Consider the following 19,974-nt stretch of genomic DNA (forward strand, 5'->3'; position numbering starts at 1 on the left):
AAGAGAACAGGATAAAAAGATTATTCATGATTTTCCTTTTTTTTTTGTTTTATTTTGTACCTCTTGAGGAGCAGCCAGCGTATCTATGTTTAAGAACAATCCATCCTAACTTAAAAAAACAAGGAAGTTTCCTTGCATGTTCCAACACAGATATTTAGGATAAAATCTCCTGCCAGCCCCAGTACATAAGTCTGATCTATTAATTAATAGTAATTGTCTAAGACCTCAAAAACTGAAGACATTTTGAAAAAAGGACAAGGGTTACTGAAGTTCATAGATACCTTTAGAAATGTTATCTTTTTTGCCAATAAATTCTAGTCACGGTGCTCCAATGCTGTATTTGGGTGGCAGCTAACTCTGGTCTGTGAACTGCTGGTGGTCGCAAAGCTGTGGTAAGTCATCTGCATCTGGTCTGTGGAACCATCTTGCCTTAATTACACAATTTATGATAAGAGCACAGAGTGCTCTGTGTGAAATGCATAGGGTTGACAGAGGTCTGTGATCCAAAAAATTGGAAACCAGTGGCTGAGACTGATAAGTACAGATTCAAAGCTTTATGATTTCAATGAGAGCAATGTTTCCCTTTTTTCCCCATCTGCCTATCATTACTTGTCATTCTTGAGTAGGGAGTTTAATTTTTCTTTACATTTTTACCTCTTTGGAGATCAGGTTGATAACATTTGACTGAGCAGCCATGCCTGGGGTTCAAGAAGTCAGATATACCCATACTGCTCCTGGCCTTTCAGTCACCAGCAGATAGCTGGCTGGGTCCAGTTTAGGGGGAGACTCTGGATGGGGGCCTTGGGGGCAGGGAAGAGTCTTTCCCCATTCTGGGATATATCATGCCTGCTGTTTCTTGTAATGTGCCATTTTTATCAGGTAGCTGTTAAGTGAGCATTTGCCTTTCTTTGAAATGTTTTGAGGAATAGATCCTTTGGCATGAGTTCTGTATTTTTATGTGTCAGCCTCACTCAGTGACTTCATATCTCTTGCTAAGTAGGGGAGTTAAATAGATTTTAGTGGTCTGCAATAAGATCTTCATAATGCTTTGTCTTTATGCTTAATGTTACTAAACAGCAGTTTCTTTCTGTGTCCTTTTTTTTTCTGATTTAGTGCTTTTCCTCATTCAAAGCTCTACAGATGTTACAGTTAAAAAAAAAAAAGAGAAAACATATTGCATTTCAGTCTCCAAGTTTACACTCACCTATCTATTGCATAATGGAACTTTTTCTTTTTTAAATCTTCATAGTAGACTTTCTTTTTTCTGTAAGCTTTCAATTGCATAGTAACATAATTCATTTTTATATCTGGTTTCTTCCCTAGTTCTTCATCTGTGTTTACTGGCCCTGAGTGGGGAGCAAGCTTAGTTCTGTGCTTATGGGAGTTTAGATTTTGCATGCCAGTTACAGATGAAACAGTTGTGATGGGCTGGTCTGAGGGTGTTTTCCTTCCACTGTTATGAGAAAATAAATTAATTAGTGCTGCTTCTGGGGAGACTTGCTAACTTTTGTTTTGAGATTATCTTTTTCTTCTGTCAGGAGAGAATTCATAGAGGCCCACTAATTTTGATGGAGATTGTATATGATTAAAATAATTTTGAAGCTTTCCTTTATTTACGACTTTTAATGTATCGTTTTCTTTACAACATCTTCCATGTTTTTAAACCAACAAGTTCTTAGGTTGTGTAAGCAGTATGTGCAATGAGTGAATGCGTCACTGGAGGCTTCCACTCCTGTGTCTTTTATATATTGTGAAATTAGGATCTCAGTAATCAGGCAAGATATGACTGTACACTTCTTAAAAATGCACATGAAGTTGCCATTTAAATATGTATTGTCTCAGAATATTTTTCCTTGTTAAAATATATTCATTGAGAGGACACGCTCTATAAATTCTGAAGTACTGTTGTATATTTGATTTCTCTCTATAATTTTTTTAAGTTGATGCTTTTTTCTTGACCTACGGGAAAATATTTTAAGTAGCTGTGCAGGAAAATACGGACACATGACATTTTGCATAAAACAAAAATGTGCAAAAAGTAGTTTTGTTTGTGTTTAAATTAATTTCATTTTTTTCAGTTTTTAGTGGAAAATACCTTCTGACTTGAGAATTTATATAATAGTCTGCAAAATACCCTTATGTACAATTGGTTGTAGGTCACACCTCTATTGATCTAAAAGCTTACACAGAACAACCCTGAATAGTCTGTAGTTCATGTAAAACTGCTGTTTGCAATTCTTGGTAAGCCTCACGGTTAAAAAATAAGAGTAGGAAAATAAAAACAGACTTTGGTTCAGAAACCAAAGATCTTATCGTTTAAAACCACAAACAAACTCTGAAACTCAGAATGCTACAGTAGATCGTGAAGGATGGATCAGTTGTCTTTATCCTTTGAGTTCAGTAGATGGTGGTTGACTTGAGGTGGTGCTGTGTGAAATGGATGAGTGTTTCTCTGGAAGAACCAGGGTTTAGGGGAATTGGTGACTGTCTGGGTGTATTTTGCCTGTGTTTGTGTAGCTGTCATTTTTCTGCTGTGCTTGCCAACAGGGTGTGTGTTCTTGTGAAGTGGTGTGTAATCCTCTCCACCAGAACATGGAAGCATGACTTCAAGAAGTTTTTAGCCTTTAGAAAAAAGAAGTGTGTTGTCTATCCAAACTTAAATGGTTGCACGTGGGAGAAAAATGCTCAAATGTTTTCTTCAAAGTCTGAAGCTAAAATGGGCCATGAAGTGTAACTGGGGAGAAGTTAATATGATGATGATCTGTATGCTTTCCTCTTGCATCTGGAAAGGTTGAGAATGAACACGTTGATTTAAAAGCGGTTTGTGGATATGGTTTGTTGCTTTTGGGTTTATTTGTTTGACTATTAAATACTGATGGAGAGTACTGCATGAGCACATGGGTGAGGGAAGCATTTCTATAAAAGCTTTTCAGTGTTATAATCCTAGTTTCTGCTTACTTGGCAGTGACTGGAAACTTCAGTGAGGATGAAACTTAGTCCTAAAGGACATAAATTCCTCTTCATATATTGGATCTTAATTACAATTCACAAAATTAATCTTAAGAGCATGTCTTTTGTGTCTCTGCAGCTCCTGACATATGGGTGGCCTGTTCCTTGTGTGAACACTTAGGTTCAGTTTAAAAAAATAGATAATAATGATAAACTCATATACCCTCTTCTAATGCTTAAGCACAGTAGAGAAGATACCTGAGAAAACTCCAAGTGTGTGTGGGGGGATCACACTCTCTCAGAGTATGAATGGGTCTTGGGAATGTTAAAAGCAGAGGAATAGCTCAGTCTGTGTCATTGCTCATGTAGACTTCTCTGAGCTGGAATGCTGGGAGCTTCACACCTAGTATCAAGTAATCTTCACCACTGGCTTAAGAGCTGGAGGATAATGATAAGGGGAGTCAAAGGAGACGTTATTCATGGATGCCTGGTAGAAGAACATGAAGAACTCCTTAAAAGTAGAGCTGGAAGCAACTTAACCAAACAACAATTCAATATATGAAGTGGAGGTCTCAGTTTCAGTCAATGTTGCTGAATTTTTCCTCTTTCTATAAGGGCCCAAAGTCGAGTCTGCAAGGAGCTTGTTAATATCCCATCTAGATCCATTCAGAACCAAATGCAGAGCGAACACAGTGAAACCATTTTGGGAGTTCTGAAGACTGGCTGCATCACACATGCAATGAGCCGAGCCTTGCTGTGCTGGCGGTACAGAGTCATTCTGCGTGTCATGATGCATACAGTGAGATCAGATAGGCTTAGTGTCAGATCTACTGTGCAGTACCATCCTGCCGCCTTTCAGACCATACTTATTGTCCTTAAAGTATGGACTTCCTTGAACTTCTCTGTAGATTCACAAGCATCTCACTGATGTAAATTATTCTGAGATTGCCAAATCCTTTTCTTATGAATGTTAGAGTCATGCTGAGTTTGGCATTTTGTTGGGAAACCTTAGGCTTTCACTTGGCAGCATGGTATACGCTTGCCCAACAGCAGTCCTTGCATTACTGAAAACAACAGACATCTGAAAGCATTGACAGGCTTTCACTCTGCTTTTACTTTCTATACATCACATACTTAACCTACTTTTTGAAAAGATGTAGCTTACTGGAAATTGATAAAATTTTGAAACATTGGTGGAAGTTTATGCATTTAAGATAACAACTACAGTGTCTTATGGGCAAACAAGATAAATATCAAGATAAATATCCATAATTCATCTGTTTGTACCTTAGAGAGCTCTGTAATTATAGGAGAAAATTGAAAAAAAAGGAAAAGAGAAAGGATATACCTAATTTAGGAGCACAGGAATCTCATACTAAATCTTTAAGCTCTCTTCTACCATGGTACAACAAAGTCCAGTAAAACTCTGGGCAAGTTCCAGAGTTTCTTTTGGAGATGTTTTCGTATATCTAAGGTTATTGCATGATGGTCATGACATTCTGTGCTATGAAATATTACAGTCAATGTCCTTGGTCTGGCTTCCTCTTGCAATTCGTGCTCCTTAAGTGAATACTTCAGTGAATAAGGAGCTTCTGGACCTGATTCATAATGTGTAAATTATTTACTGTAAGAGGAACTCAAAGCTGGGTCCTCCTCACTCCAGGTGAGGTGGTGTAACCATTCAACTGTAGGCAGCACTTCTGCCTCTTTGTGTGTTAATAAAGACTGGAACAACTCCTGTAAAAGAAACAGAGATCCCTGTGTCCACAGTGTTCTGGGAAATCACATGAAATATATAAAATTGGGAGATAAGGGGATAAAGCTAATGCCTTCAATTGGGGTCCTCTAATAATTTGCTCTCTTTTTTTCTGTGAGGGGTAGTTCTTTATTTGGCTTATAATACAATCTTTCTTTAGGTCTGGGATTCAACATGTTGTGTGCCTCTTCTGTTTTCCACATTTGATCAGAGCTCTGAGTTTCCTTTCCTACCAGCTTTATTTACCAATATTTTGCAGTGGTTGCATATGTTTCCTAGACAAATTGACTCATAAATTGGAATTTTGAATGAAATAGAACTTTGTTTTTTAATCCTGAGTATTGCAGTGGTTAGGAAGGTGCCTTGTGTGAGTCTTAGTGGCATTGTGTGTATAAGGGGCTTTTTGTCCCCGTTTTCCTCAGCCTAGCATGAGGTGACAATGGAAAGTTTCTTTTCCTCTTGCTGCTAACAATTCACACGTTGATGCCTGATAGGAAAAATAATGCTCTCAAGGTTACTGTATTTTTCATATGTATACATTGTAGCTTATCTCTGGCTTGAGAGTTTTGTTTGTTTTTAAACGCAGGCCAAGTCAAACCCTGCGGTTTAGCAGCAGTGTGTGTTGTGTGTACAGCCATAACAGGAGAGAAGTCTTATTCCATGGCTCCTTCCTTAGCAGTATCCTGATCTCTCACTGGTTGGTTGCTCAGCGGATATGAGTTATCTGTGAACTTCTGTTTTTTGGTTTTTAAGAACTTTTTAAGAGCTCTGAGTTACCTGACGCAAAGGTTATATGTGGTGAAATACAGTGTTGTTCTAAGCCTCTGGGCTTTTTTTGCTCTACAAAATCTATCGAGGCCAATAGAAATGGCTGTTTCATGATGTGCTGTATACTGTTTATTATTTTGGGGCTGTAAAACTTGATTTGCTTGTCAGTCTAAGCAGAGGCAGTACACAGTAAACAGCCCATGCATTAAATCAAGGTGTCATGTGCTCATATCATGTTCAGTTAGGAGAAATATGTGCTAAATATCCCCATTATATATCACAAGACAGAATCGTAGAAGAGTGATTAGTCAACCTGTGGGTATTTCTACTCAACCTGTGGGTGTTTTTCCACCTGTGAAAGTAAATATTTATTTTTCATTTCTTTATTGTTGTTGGTTATAACAAGATCTATTGACTTGGGATTTACCAGGAGCCAGTAACTTTTCATGTTGTTGATACTTTCAGATTCCTAATAGAATTCCTGTAGAACAGAAAACCAAGATAAGACGTCTATTTATTTATTTATTTATTTATTTATTTATTTTCATTTTCTTCCACCATCTCCCATTTCCCTTCTTCTCACAGAATATCTCCATGCATAACACAGTCGGAGGAGCAATGGCAGGACCTGGATCCCACCAGCTGACAAACACAAGGATGCCAAACCATGACACCAGCGTTGTGATTCAACAAGCCATGCCGTCTCCACAGTCCAGTTCTGTCATTACACAAGCACCTTCCACAAATCGGCAGATTGGGTGAGTCCATTTCCATTTTCTCATTTCTCTGGTTCTCTGGCTCCTGCCTGTAGGACCAGATGTTGTCCTTATGCTTCATGCTTCTTAAGGTCTAGCTGCATGCAGGTCCAGATGTTGTTCTAGAGGTTTTTGAGGTTACAGAGGTTGCACTTGACCCTGCCAGGATGAACAAGGACCCCTGCAGCACATGTTGCAGACTGTGGGGAATAGCCAGGTTACTCCAGATATGGCACAATGGTTCAAAAAGGACAGAATGCTGTACTTAATGGAAAGTCCTGCTTTCTGCATCCAGTTTTTTTTTTTTTTTTAATCTTCTTATGATCATAGTGCATGTTTTTTTCTATAATTGCTCTGGGAAGAAAGACAAAGTGTTTGTGAAGCTGATCCTTTAACTTCCTTCAATGGGAATTCTGGGTTTTCTATGGGATTGAGCTATTTCCTATGACCTCTGTTTAGATGAGGAATGCTGGAAGACAGAAAGACCATCAAGATAAATAGAGTTTGGCACAGTGTGAATAGCTGCTCAATTTGTGATGATGGATCCATATTTATTACCATAAATTGACAGCATGGATGCTTATTGTATTGGCTTGAATTCCAATTGAGTGCTAATATCTGGAGAACTGTATGAATAAAACCACCCATGTTTAGTATATGTTTACACCTGGTTACTTCCAGCAAGTATGAGATCCTCATAAGTCACAATAATGTGACTTGTTTTTAACTGAACAGAAACTGCCCTGATGGCTTCAGGGTACAGTTTTTCATCACACAGCTCTGAGAATTTTGGAGCGGGGTTATACATGAAAATGTATGGATAAAAAGATGTCTTAGTTGACTAAGAAAGAAGCAGCAATATAGATTCATTATCTGTCATTTTTAATTTGGTCACATCAATTAAGTGATATATGCAAAAGCAGTCGCTGTTCCCAGTCATTATCTAAATAATTGATGATCAACTTTCAGTCTTTTCAAAGTAAAACCATTAAGTGAAATCCTGGCATTGAAAATGGAAATTCTAGTTATTCTTGAGTTTTCTTTCAAGATTTTTGGTGTAGGCCACAGGTTCTGTATCTCCCATGTTAGCTGGGATAGCCCATGGCACTGAGCTCTGGGCTACCCAGCCAGGCACAGAACACAGATTTCATCTGCTGCCCTAGTTTTGTGCTCCTGGCCAAGCTCCTCTATTTTCCTTTTTACTACTGTTTCAGGATTTGGTTCTTAATATATAAATCTGGTAGGATGGGTCTCGTAAAGCTATTTGATAGATGTGCCCTTTGTATATCTTGCATATGACAAAACACAGTGTTCACTGAGATTTCACATGCAATACCATTTGCCTGTGAATCCAGCAAAGTTGTTGTCTTATATATGTCCCATTCTGTTCAAAGAGAGGGGTGGCTGGGAAAGAGGGAGGGAGGAAGAAACAGCTTCTTTTTCAGTTTTAGAAAGAAAAACATTAACTAATGCCATTATTTGAGTTAAGGATGATTAAGCTCCTGTTCAAATTGTGACTTAATAGGTCTAGTGGTAATTATGATCCTAATTAAAAGCATAAAAAAACCCCAAATAACTTTTAATACTCAGTGGTGAGGTGTTTTATGTAAGACTGTACTTGGCTTCCAAACAATTGTTTCTATATAATGAGAAAAAAACTGCATGTGGTTTTGCAAGACCCTGTCAGTCAGGTTTTAGGTTTGTGTTGGTTCAGGGCCATGGTGATTAGAATCTCCAAAGTTGGTGGGGTTGAGGATAAAAAGGCCTTTTCCTAGTCAGTGGTGTGTCTCATTTGGGAAACTTTGTCATGACATATCTTAGTTCTTCCCTGTGACTGAATCACACAAATGTTTCCTAAGTCTGAGTCTAAAGCTGCTTTATTGGGAGGCAATTGTCAGCATTTTAGTCTCTGTGTGAGCTGGTGTGTGAATGAGACTTATGGTGTGACCTCCAGCATATTCTGTTCCCCATTCTTCCCTCTTCCTAGGAGGTTTTGTTTTTTGTTCATGGTGTGTCCTAGGAGATAATTGCCGTATTTTCAACTTCCTCTACTTGCCAAAGTATTGAGCATCCTTGTTTGCCTTCTTTTCCTTCAGTCTTTTCCCTGTGGTGTCTGTGTTATTCAGAGAACATATCTTGTCATTTCCATTTATCTTCATCTTATCCTTCTAAATGTGGTAAGAATTGTATTCACGACTCATTCATGAGGAATACAAACTGGACCACGGTTCTGGTATTAAACAACTGAGAAAAAAAAATCCAGATGAATTCAGAAAATATTTGAGGTCTTCAAAGTTTGGTTGCTTTCATTTAGCCTTGCAAAGCTGAGGTTGTTTAGCTATTTAACAAGCCCAAATTCTGAGGTCCTCAAGTCAGTGGGTTTTGGTTGAGCTTCCCTTTTTTAGAAATCATCTGAATTTGCCCCAAAGGGTAGATAAGTCTTTACCATGAAGAATTGTGCCAGGGAAAATGCCTTTTAATGAGCAATAAAACCAGCAGAGAGAAACTGGGTAAAACTCTCACTGAGTTCTGTAAGAGCAGGATCAAGCCCCGAAGGTTATATAGAACCATCTTGTAGCAATATTCTGATTTTTATCACAACCACAAATATTTTAGTGTCAGACTATGGCCAAGCCACCTGCAAATGTTTATGATGGCCTTGCTCCAATGAAAACAGGGAACAGCAATGAAAGTCTTCATTTAGCCCCTGTTCATAGGCTGTGCTCTAGTAACAGAGAATGGGACCCACCTGTGCCCGCACACAGCTTGTTTCATGGTGAGGAGTGGGCGAGTTTGTAGCAGCTGATGTTCCCAAGGGATGTAATTTTTCCTCACTTTCGTTTCTCCTTCTCTTTCTTCTCCCTCTCACCTTCTCTCTCCCTCCCTCTCTCCCTCCATGCCTCTCTTTTTTCTTATTCCCTGCTCTGGGGGCTTGCACATAAAATGAGATATTGACACAAGGCATGGGAAAACATGACAGAATGTGCATTGTTGGGCAAGCCTGACTGGCATGATGTATATCCACACATTGTTTCAGGTATTAAGCTTCAGCTACTACTGAACAGGCACCCAGCCAGATTAATCAGATAAAAGGAAGAGTATGAAGGTTATTAACTTAAAAAATAAGACAGGGTGCAGCCCCACTTTCCTCCCACCATGTTCCTTTTGTTGAGAACAAACAGCAACATTAGCATTACGGCAAGCTGGCATGTTGGTATAAAGGTCCCTGGTAGTATTTGTGTGGTGAGGCAGTCTCTAACCTCCTTGCCATCCCTCCTCCCTCCCTGCCAAGCCTTCAGCATGTGGGAGGAATGCTGGAACTAGTAACTACTTGTGCTGATGAAAAATCAGTTGAGGAACACTTAGCAGTGAAGGGTGTCTTTGGCTGATTAATAGCACATCATTTCTAGATAAGATACATGGAGGAAAAGCAGTATGGCATATGGAGGAAGGCAAGAAAAATGATATAAGACATGCATTTGTCAAAGGTATAGAAAAGCAGATAAGCTGAATCAGCTCAAGATATGGGACTCTGAACTAGGCTGTACAATAGCAGTGCTTGTCTTCTTTTTAAAATAACTCCATTTTTTTCTGTGACTGAATATATAGCAGTGTGTGAGACAGTTCTGGGCAGACAAATTGGTGACAACACAGCATGGTGGTTGCTCTATCTGGACACGCCTTTTGCTAGGAAAGATGTGTTTTTCAGGCTATCAATTACTCTAGGTAGCTGCAACCTAATAGCATTCACAGAGAAGGTAACTTGCTTTCAAGCTAGTTTTTCACGCTAGTAGTGGACATAACTAGTATTTATTCCAGCTTGAAACTCACTGGTACAGCTCTGCAGTTGATAAAGAACATGGGAGGATGGAGGATTGTCACAGATGCAGCAAGTTGTTAAGATTGTAGCAAATGGAAAGTGAGAGTGAGTCCAGTTTCAGTGAACTCAGGCTCCAAAGTGGACATAGAACACTCACCATGTGATGTAGATTATCTGATTTTAAAGTGTTGTAGAGCATTTTAATTGAGATAAGATGGTCTTCTGGCACAGCATCAAACGGGAAAAATTGCAACCACATTTGGTGAAATGCAAGCAGGTAGGAGAAAGCAACAAAAGGAGTTTGGAAGATGCTTCTGGTGCCTTGATGTTCTGAAGAATCATGGTACCAGTTGGAAAACAGCCTTTTAGTCCCCACATGCAGCACTCATTTTAACACCTATGCGTTGCCTTACTGTTCCTCTCTCTTTCCTCTCATGGCACCACGTGTGTCTCTCTGGTTCCAGTTTATCATCTTTTCACGGGTTTGAAGGCTTTTCAAACAAAAGGGCAAGGGAAATGGAATAGCCAAAAAATTGACTACTCCATGCATGTAGTGGGACTAACAAAGATTTGGTCATTTGGAAAATGAAAAAAAAAAACTTCCCAGTCTTAACTGGGGAGTCTCAGATGGCAGAAGGACACTGTCTCTGTGGCAAGCACAGGAGTTTCACCATAGCAAAAGCTATCTGAGACTGCAACAGCTGGTTGAGTTTTCAGAGTATCCTGCTATCATCCTTTATAGCTTAAGGAAACAGAAAAGACTCCTGTAAGAGACAATCACAGGCAGAAACCCTTCCATAGTGAAGTTAGCTCTGGAAGGCACTTGGAATAGGCAGGTGACTGAGAAGGGTCTTTGTACATCCAAGAAAAAATCTCTCTTTAAACTCTTAGTAAGTTGGTGGAGTGTGTGGCATCAAAGAGGCCATGGAATTATGTGCTTTTATTAAATTCAAAGACTAGTTCCCTTTCCAGGAAATCTGTGATAAAAGCCTCTGTTCCAACTCATGTATTCGAACTGAAGTACCACAGTATGTTGTGAGATGAGAAGAAATGTGCAGTGGGAGATGAAGCATCAAATGACCACTCAGTCTCTTGATCAAGTCCATTCCATAGCCTTGATTGTGCAGCATGTAAGAACATTAGTGAGATCACTGGAAGAGGAAGAAAAGGGAAGAGAGAACATATGACATTGTCATTCTGTCCAAATTTTTTTTTCTGTCTTTGTAGTAAAAGTTGGGTTTTAACTCCTGTTTAATGGTCCTGCTTCTTTTCCCTCTATGCTAAGACATGTTTTCTGTAGTCTCTTCTACTACACTGGTCTTGGCCAGCCTTGAGTGGAATCCCATCAAGCCAGATGTGAGCAGCAGCCACAAGTCTCTGGGAAGCTCAGGTGAATTAGGAAATTATTACAAGTGAACCCTTCCCAGGAACAAGTTGTCTCATAGCTTAGCTTAATAGAGAGGATGATGAGGGAGAAAATGAGCTGGACCCTCTCAAGCTGTTCATCCCTTTTAGCAAGCTGCTGCCCAGGTCCACACATTGACCTGCAGGCCGAACCGCGCTGCTCTGTGTGCGATATTTAGAAGTTCTGTCTGCTCTCCAACATCCTCTGCTGTTGTATGTTCAGGAGTTGCTGACTCATTTTTTCCCCATAATGCTGAGTCAGGAAGAGAAAAAGCAAACAGTGCCAGTCTGTGTGTCAGGCACAGCACAAACAGGTGGTTGTTCACAACACTTCTCTTCTATCCTCAAGAATATACTCCTCTGCCTTCCCAAAACTCTTCCTTGCTGTAAGGTCTAGGAATGGGCTGGAAAGAGCTGACATATATCAAGGTGACTTTCGGGGGACTGAAAGGAGGATCATTAGCCAGGTAATAAATAGCCTTTCAACCTGAAATGAAGAGAATTTAATGTGTTTTCCTGACTTGAAGTCAACTATTATCCTGAAAGTTATGCACTTGTTATACATGTTGCTTAAATTTATTAATGAACATGGTGTTTTACACTTCATACTTTCTACTTGACAGAAGTCCTAAGTTTGTTAGAAGTGTTACTTTCTCACAGCAAGAACACCAAAACCAAAAAATGTAAGGGATATTGTGGGACTGACTAGGCTTGTGGGACTGACCCACTGGCTCTGACTAGGATTGTCATTGTGTGTTATGAGAAGAAGCCAGCCCTCTCCCTCTCCTGATGGTTGTTTGAGATAGGCAGTGAAACTATGCTCAAGCCAGTTCTCATGCAAGTGATTTATAAGAAATGGATCATGATGGTTTTGTCCTGAAAAGCTTGTCCCACTCAACAACTATAGGAAAACAAGGTTAGAATAGTGTATTGCCCCCATAATTTTATCTGAACAGAAATACTGAGCTTTCATATGCATTGGCTGGCTCTCACATCAGAGAAACTCATAAATAGAACTTAAATATGATATATAGAACTTGGAGAATCTAGCATTGGTTCCTTAATTTTAGTGGCTGGTATCTCTTACATACCTCCCGTATATATATAATACACACTGTATAAATCTTCTTTAAAGGTGTCATCAAAATTTATGGGCAGAGCTTCTGATTTATATGACTCTTTGAACTAAAACAGATGTAAAATCATTTTTGGATGGAAGAGGATCTCAGAATTGCAGTGGGTTTGGTATGACAAATCAAGCTTTCCCTAGACCAGAAAAAGATCATTAGGGCTCTGCACAGCCGAATCACATAGCTCTGCTCTTCATCACAGGTTTGTGCTTAACATGCCCTGATGCATGATTCCAGTATGTGTTTTATCCAAGTGTCAGCCTGTTTGACAGGTAACTAAGCTGCAGTAAAACACTAACTAAAACAATACAGACTTTGTTTGGTGTAAGGCTTTTTAAATTTATTTTTATTTAAGCAAATAATTCACAGGTTCCAGAGCAGCAGCAAGCTTTGGGATGCTGCCTTACACCATGTCAGTTCAGAGAAGGGCTTAAAGGCTTGCTGGAGGTGGTACAATGGCTACAATGAGTAAAAAATGAAGACCTTTACGTGCAAAGAATTCTGATAAAAGGTTAGATGCCCACTAAGAAGTTATGTTTGTATCTGTTTCAATAAAGGAATTAGCACTGATGTCCTTAACAGAGAATGCCTTGATTTAACATGGTTTGTCTTGCCAGTGTCTTTTTTGAACACTTCCAAAGGAATATAAAAACATACTATAAGTTAATAAAGTGTTAACACTTTGGGTTGTTTCTTTTTCTTTTTCTTTTTTTTTTTTTTTAAGCTGGTACCTGGCTGCAAATCAATTACAATATTTCAGAGGAAAGTGCCTGAGGGAAAACACAGGAATTACAGACTTTGTGTAAAGATCCTATTTTACCACCTGTAAAAGTAGGCCTCCTTGTGAATTGATGAGTTTTCAAAATCAATAGTAGAGTATAATTCCATTTAAGACATACATATGATTCTATTTATACTTATGGACAGGCCAAATATGCATTTGAAAAAGAAAAAGCAACCAAAAAAACAAAACAAAAAACCCAAAACAACAACAATTTGAATCAAAGGCATAGATAAATCTGACAACATCACCAAAATTAGTTTTTTACAAGAAATTATGCTTGATTTAGAAGGACAAAAAGTAATTTAAATAAATCTGTCATTTTGGAGACCCTCTAACAAAGTTCCATGTAGTAAACCATAAATTTAAATTCTCTTAGCTATATTTAGTAAAAAATTGCTGAGTTGATCAAGGAATTAATGGCTAGACAGAAACTGCAGGTAGATTGAGAGTGCAGGAAAAGTTGGGAGTTGTGAGAGTTGAGAGTTGGGAGTTGAGAGTTCCTTGGAAGAAGGAACAAATTAGAGAGTGTGTTTTAGAAACATTTGCTGCTATGAGCATCTGTGTTCTGCGAACAGAGACGTTTATTCTGAGCTCACATAAATGAAGTGGAATTTTGCCAGTAAAAGAAGGGGTTGTGTTACTCCAGTCGTAGGATCCAGGTCCTAATTGGTTTATGAAATGAAGGGGGCAATCTCTGAGCTATTACCAGCTTCCTCTGCTGCAAGTGAAGTGAATCACAGCTGTTCTGATAGGGTCCATAAAACTTGGTGAGGTAATAAAATGTTTGCAGCGAACAATTCTCAAAATGGGTGAAATCCAAATCCCTAGCTTATTTGACAGTATTAAGAGAATTGAATGTGCTTCCTGGGGAATTCTGAATATTATGTTACTTTTATCTAGTTCCTTAACTATAAGATCCAGGCTCACCGGTGCTGTAAATGTAAGGGCTCAAAGTAGCATTCTTCTTTTTTAACCCTACAGATTGAAATGCAGTATGTACATATATACATAGGTGATACAGGAAAAAGCTGTGTTCGTTGCTCATTTTCTAATGTTTCTGGCTTGTATTTTTTACTTTATACTTTTCTGTCTCCCAATCTCTTGCTCTGTTTTGGTGAGATTAAAAAAAAAAAAAAGCATGGTTAGCATCAAATGATCCTACACAGAAATACTTGTGGTGCTCTTAGTCACATGATTTCTTTAATGAAAGCAATAGCTGTTGATATTTTTAGTTTTTCTCAAGCAACTTAGCATTTTATAGACCTGGTTAGAAGTCAGATATGTCAATTCTAACTTCTTAGCAGAGCAGTAGTTCCAAACAGTTCACTTCATGGTGGTTTTGACCTAAAGATCTTTGATGTGAGTTCAAGTCCAAACTGACATTTTTGGTGTCATTATATATATTTAGGAATTCACAATTTTCCTTGAAAGCCATTCAGTGTCTGTCTAGAGTTCTGTTGTTCTTCTCAGCATTGCCAGAATGAAGCATTTTTATGGAGGGCTTGGATGTCTTTAAACTTCTTTTGTTTTTCCTTTTTATTCTCCGCTTTATAGAGATGTCTGTGTTTTCCCAGGCAAAGACAGGATTTTTGCATCTTTGATAGTAAAATGACCTAAAAAGAATACAAATAGAGAACATACTGAGAAGTTTCTTAGAGTAATGAATTGGGTTTCCAGGTTGGTTAAGTGCCAGCTGGTTGGGCTTGCTGCTCATCCCTTTTCACACCTGATGCTGGGCACTTACGCAATGTAACATTGAAGCTTCCCCCTTTATATCAATCCTCGTGTGACAGATGTTGCTTATCATCTCTCAGACAGGCTGTTGCCTCAGGTGTCTGGAGAGTTACCAGCCAGCATTTCAGCCACAAGGTGCTGCTTGAAGGACCTCTGATCCTTTAAGCAATTTGCTAGGAAGTGCTGGCAGCAGTGGAATATCTGGCTTCCTTTTCTGACAGGCGGTTGCTCATGCCGTATGTCCCTGGCTCGTAACAGGCAGTAGGGCTGTCCCAGGTATTGCGCAGGAAGATGTGCAAGAGATGCACAGATCTGAATGGTGATGGTCTCCTGGAGCTTCTGGGCAGAGCTGCATGCAGAAAGCTTTCCTGACATACTTGGGGCTAAAGCTTGTGTTTTCAGCAAATGTTTTTGAGCTGTTATTAGAAAATGTCCCTGGAGAGATGAACTGCTGACTTAATGTGCCTGAAAGAATCTCTCTTTGGACATGCTGGACTTCATTAATTCATTACTGTTGTGAATTGTTGATGTAGCTTTTTTGGGCACCAGATGTAAATTAAGATAAAGAAAGTGGGCAAAAGGCAGCAGTCGTTTTAAAATATTCAAACAAGACAGTCTGTTAAGCTCAACAGGCTGTTGTGGATGACTGATTCTGGTTGAAGTACAACTACAATATTTGAAGATATTAACTGTAGCTGATAACCAAAGGAGACCAAATTTGAACTGATCTTGTATTAGTTTTCTCAGTTAGTGCTTGTTTCAAGTGGTTTTTGTCTGAGGTTATATGGCACAGGTAGTAAACCAAGTTCAGACTGACAATATGTAGTCTGTAGATGACAATTGGAGCCTATCAATGCATACACCAAATGGAAGAGTTGTGTGGAAAACTTTACCCTCTTTACAATTAATTGCCTTCTTATTCTGTTTTAATTTCTTTGTCTGCAGTTTGTTCCAGGCCCATAGAGGAAAGAGATCTAGAGTGTTGTTGATTTTTTTTCTGATCTGTAGGGAAATAAAATAGGCAGCAAAATAATATTTCTACTGTGAAGTAGCAAAAGAAGTTGAAAGAAAACAGTCAGTGAGTTCCCTTTGTGCCATACTAAATGGATGTGGAGAAAGATATGGAATCTGAGCTCCATGACAGGGAAGAAAATCCATACTTTCTTCCAAATTTTCCCCTGGCCTCTATATTGTTCTATTGTTTCAATAAGAAATCTGTAACTCAGAAGATTTATTCAAAATCTATATAAAACATAATAGGCAAAGTTCATTCCAGAAGCCATCAAGTGAAACTATACTTCTCTGTGGGGAAAGCTGGGGTCCCTTCCAGTCTGGTCTTTTTCTGTATATAGCCTGGTAGCATGGAGCTTTTTGTTGCACATTAATGCAACATCAAGGGCTGTGGGGCCCTGAGTCCTATAAAGCAAATGCTAGGAACAATATTGGACCAAGCAGAACCCATAAATGCAGAGGGAAGCAAAACCCCATATATAAAAGAAAACAGGGTTTGAGAACAAAAGCACAAAACCACATTTCAAGCCTCAAGGGAAAAAGAAAATCAGTTTTTGTTTTGGAAGAAGCATCCTTGGAAATGTTCAATTTTCCTTATGACCAAGTTGGGAATCTGTAAGTTGTGTCCTTGAAGACAGTGTATGCATGGATAAATGACTCCTAGCCAAAAAACCTATTCCATATTGACAAGAAAATGCCACAACTGCGGTATACATTTCCTTCTTACTCCTCCTGCTTGTCCATTAGACAAACAGGAAAGTAGAGACGCCCCTGCCATGTTTACAAGCCATGCCTTGTTATTTGTATGATGGACAGAGAGCTAAGAGCTGTGTTGCCAACACTGCTTATTGGAAAAACCTGGAAATAATTAAGGGACCTCATTTGTTATTGCTCTTATGTTCACTGGTGGAAATTACTTGAGAGAACAGTTCTGCTGGTACAGAACAGTGCTTGGTAACAGAACTGTAGAAAATTGACAAAGACAAAAACAGCTTTGAGGAATGGGATGTAAAATATTATTCTAAAAAATTTTTCTACATTGGTTTTGAAAGGGTTTTTTTTTGTGTGTGTATGTTTTCCAGTAGAGAAGAATGTAATTTTTTCTGAATTAGAGGATGACTTGTAATGTTTTTACTTGTTACTGATTTATTTACTTGAATGAAACTTATGAATTACAGTGGATGTTTCAGTTGAGTAACATTCAATATTGTGTTGTTATTTTATTACTGGGTCTGCTGAGTGTTCCTTTCTATGGTGTCTTCTTCCAAGAGCTATGAGCACTGTGAATATTCTTCATGTTACGTTTTCAAAATTAAGGCTGCGTATTGCAAAACCAGTTACCCAGGCAAAGGAACATTTAGTGTTTCAGCACACTGCTCCTTTTCTATCTACATTTCTTCTGAGCTGTCTGCTTAATTCCAGATCTGCTCCCACAAGCTGATACAGGTATTTGTTTGCGAGTCAGGTCACAGGATACAAGGTGAGTGTACCTGTTATACAGTGCCTTTCTTCTTGTTATTGGGATATGATGTGCTTTTCTGGTGGGAAGTGGCAGTACTGTTGTTTCACTTGAGCAGGCATATGGCAGAACACAGTGCAACAGAGATGAGTGTGGATGAGCGAACAATGAGTCATTAAGGCAAAGTAGAGTATTGTCAAAAGAAAAAAATCAACAGTTCCAAATCAGCTCAAGATCAGTATCTGAAGATTTCAGGCTTTGTTGGAATTTCAGTTTGCAGTTGCTTCTCTGTTATGTAGTGTGTTGGATACATTTTCTGTCATGACATTTGCTGTGGCAGTGTGAGGCATACATCTGTTTGCATGCTTGTGCAGTTTTTCCAGGAGGTGTGATCATGTTGAGTTGCACCTATGTGTTCTTGTTCCCTTCGCTTCTCTTGTTTTGCAGAGTTGCAAGGGTACACAATCTTTTACTGTAAGTTGTGACACTTCTACTTCCAGTTCAGTGGTGGCTCTAGGGCTCAAACTTGCAGCCTAATAATGAACCAGGCTAAAGGGCTGTTACTATCAAGAATAAAGCCATGTACTGTAACTGAGAGTAATCAGTTTGGATCGCATTCGCAGATTCTTTGTATTAGCTTTATCAGGTCAGGCCATCAGAAAGCAGATAGACAGGTAAGACCAAAAGACCTCTGAACCCAATTAAAGTTGTACCACAAAGAAATCAGATTCATGTGGTTTACATTTCAGAAAGTTACATTTGGTGGGCTGTACTTACTTTTATTCTGTAACCTAATGCAGACCATGTGAACATTTGAAACGCTTTTAACAGTTAACCAGCTCAAATAACACAGAACCAGAGCAGCAATAAAGAATGAATTAAGACTGATTGCAACTACAGCCAATTTTTTTCCTCATAAAGAAATATAAAAGGCTGATATATTTAAAAACTACCATATATATAGTAATTTTGTCTTCAGGTTTTAGCATGACAATAGCCATTCTCGTATCTTTTAAAATAAATGTTTGGTTTAAAAAGCAATCGTAAACCCACAGTCTTTTTTATTTGCAATGTTTCAGGATGAGTTGGATGTGCTGTGGAACCACTGATAGTCCCATTGATGCACATAGTTTGGGAATTGGTCATACAGCTCTGAGATAATCCTGAGGAGCTAACATTTAAAATACTTGGCACAATAAGAGCATGAACATGACAGGATAAGAAAATAGGTGTTTTATTAGTGTCCACTTTCTTAAAAACTGTAGATGTATGTGCAGTTTTTCAGTCAGAAACACTTCTTGCTTGCTGACATTAGATAGGCCTTACATGTGGAGCAAATAGAGTTTCAGCCGGTGCAGTGGGCTGTGTGTTCAGCTTTCCTTTTTTTCTAAACCAAGAGTCTGAATGAGAGTCTTGAAGCCTCCAGGAGACTAGGCTAGAGGAGGACAGTGCTAAATGTGCCTGTGTCCTGCACCTAACTTCAGGCAAGTGATGTTGTTTTACACACAAATGGAAGAAAAGTGACTGGCTTGCTTAGCAGCAGAATCATTCAGTCAGATCTTTTCCTCATTTTTGCTCTGTAATGATTCTTCAGGACATTGAGAGATCTTCTGGGTGTTGGGGAAAAGGATCAGGCCCACAGCTCTTGCCTATGTATTACATTCTCTCCTAAAGAAAGAAATTCCTACAGCCCCAGCTCTTTCCTAGGGTCTCCAAGACACTGAAATGCTAAGCTCGTGCCATTCTGCTTTTTGGCACCGAGCCACCTGGCTATCAGCAACCGAGCCAGCTTTCAACCTCGGGAGCATGCTTGCTGTCCTGGGTGGATGCAGTTCCTTTCCTTCAGCAGCTGTCCTGATGTGCCTGTGTACAACAGCTTTCCTCACTGCTCCTCGTGTGGAGCAGATTGCTCTCCTGTCTTTTTACCCCCTTTTCCCATGAGCTTTTGGGGCTGATGTGGTAGAGAGGGCATTCAGGCATGGGGCTCTCAATTTGGCTGGATTGAAAGCTAAGGTTGTCTATCATCCAGATGCTTTTGTGGCTGCTATTCTTAATGTGGGCCTTAGAAGCTGACCTTCTCTCCCTGGGCTGAGTACCTTGAAGATTTCTTGTTTAGCTTACTTTTCAGAAGCAGACAAGTAGTGAGGAAAGAGCTGGGTGGATTTTTTTTTTTCTTTTTTTTTTTTTTTCCTTTTTTTTTTTTTTTTTTTTTTTTTTTTTTTAAATCTTAGTTAAATATGTAGCAAACCTCTTGTTTTCTGTGAAGGAATCTTCCTTGTATCACCATTTCCAAGCAGTGAGTGATGTACTGCTCATGGAATGCAAGCTGTTTCAAAGTGTACATGTGGGAAACTGGGGCTGCCACTGCTAATTCACAGAAATGCTAGGACAGGAAAAAAATCTG

The 19,974-nt window shown here is 39.0% G+C and overlaps 1 protein-coding gene across 1 annotated transcript in view; it reads left to right on the forward strand.

Annotated features, from left to right (window-relative positions):
- Positions 1-19,974, forward strand: part of CREB5 (cAMP responsive element binding protein 5) — a 251,583-nt gene that overhangs the window by 76,424 nt on the left and 155,185 nt on the right. Inside the window, exon 5 of the mRNA XM_053955521.1 lies at positions 6,059-6,231. Coding sequence (XP_053811496.1) covers positions 6,059-6,231 — 173 coding nt within the window. The remainder of the gene's footprint in view (positions 1-6,058; positions 6,232-19,974) is intronic.

Source organism: Vidua chalybeata, chromosome 1, assembly GCF_026979565.1.
Source record: "Vidua chalybeata isolate OUT-0048 chromosome 1, bVidCha1 merged haplotype, whole genome shotgun sequence".
In the NCBI taxonomy this organism is placed as follows: Eukaryota; Metazoa; Chordata; class Aves; order Passeriformes; family Viduidae; genus Vidua; species Vidua chalybeata.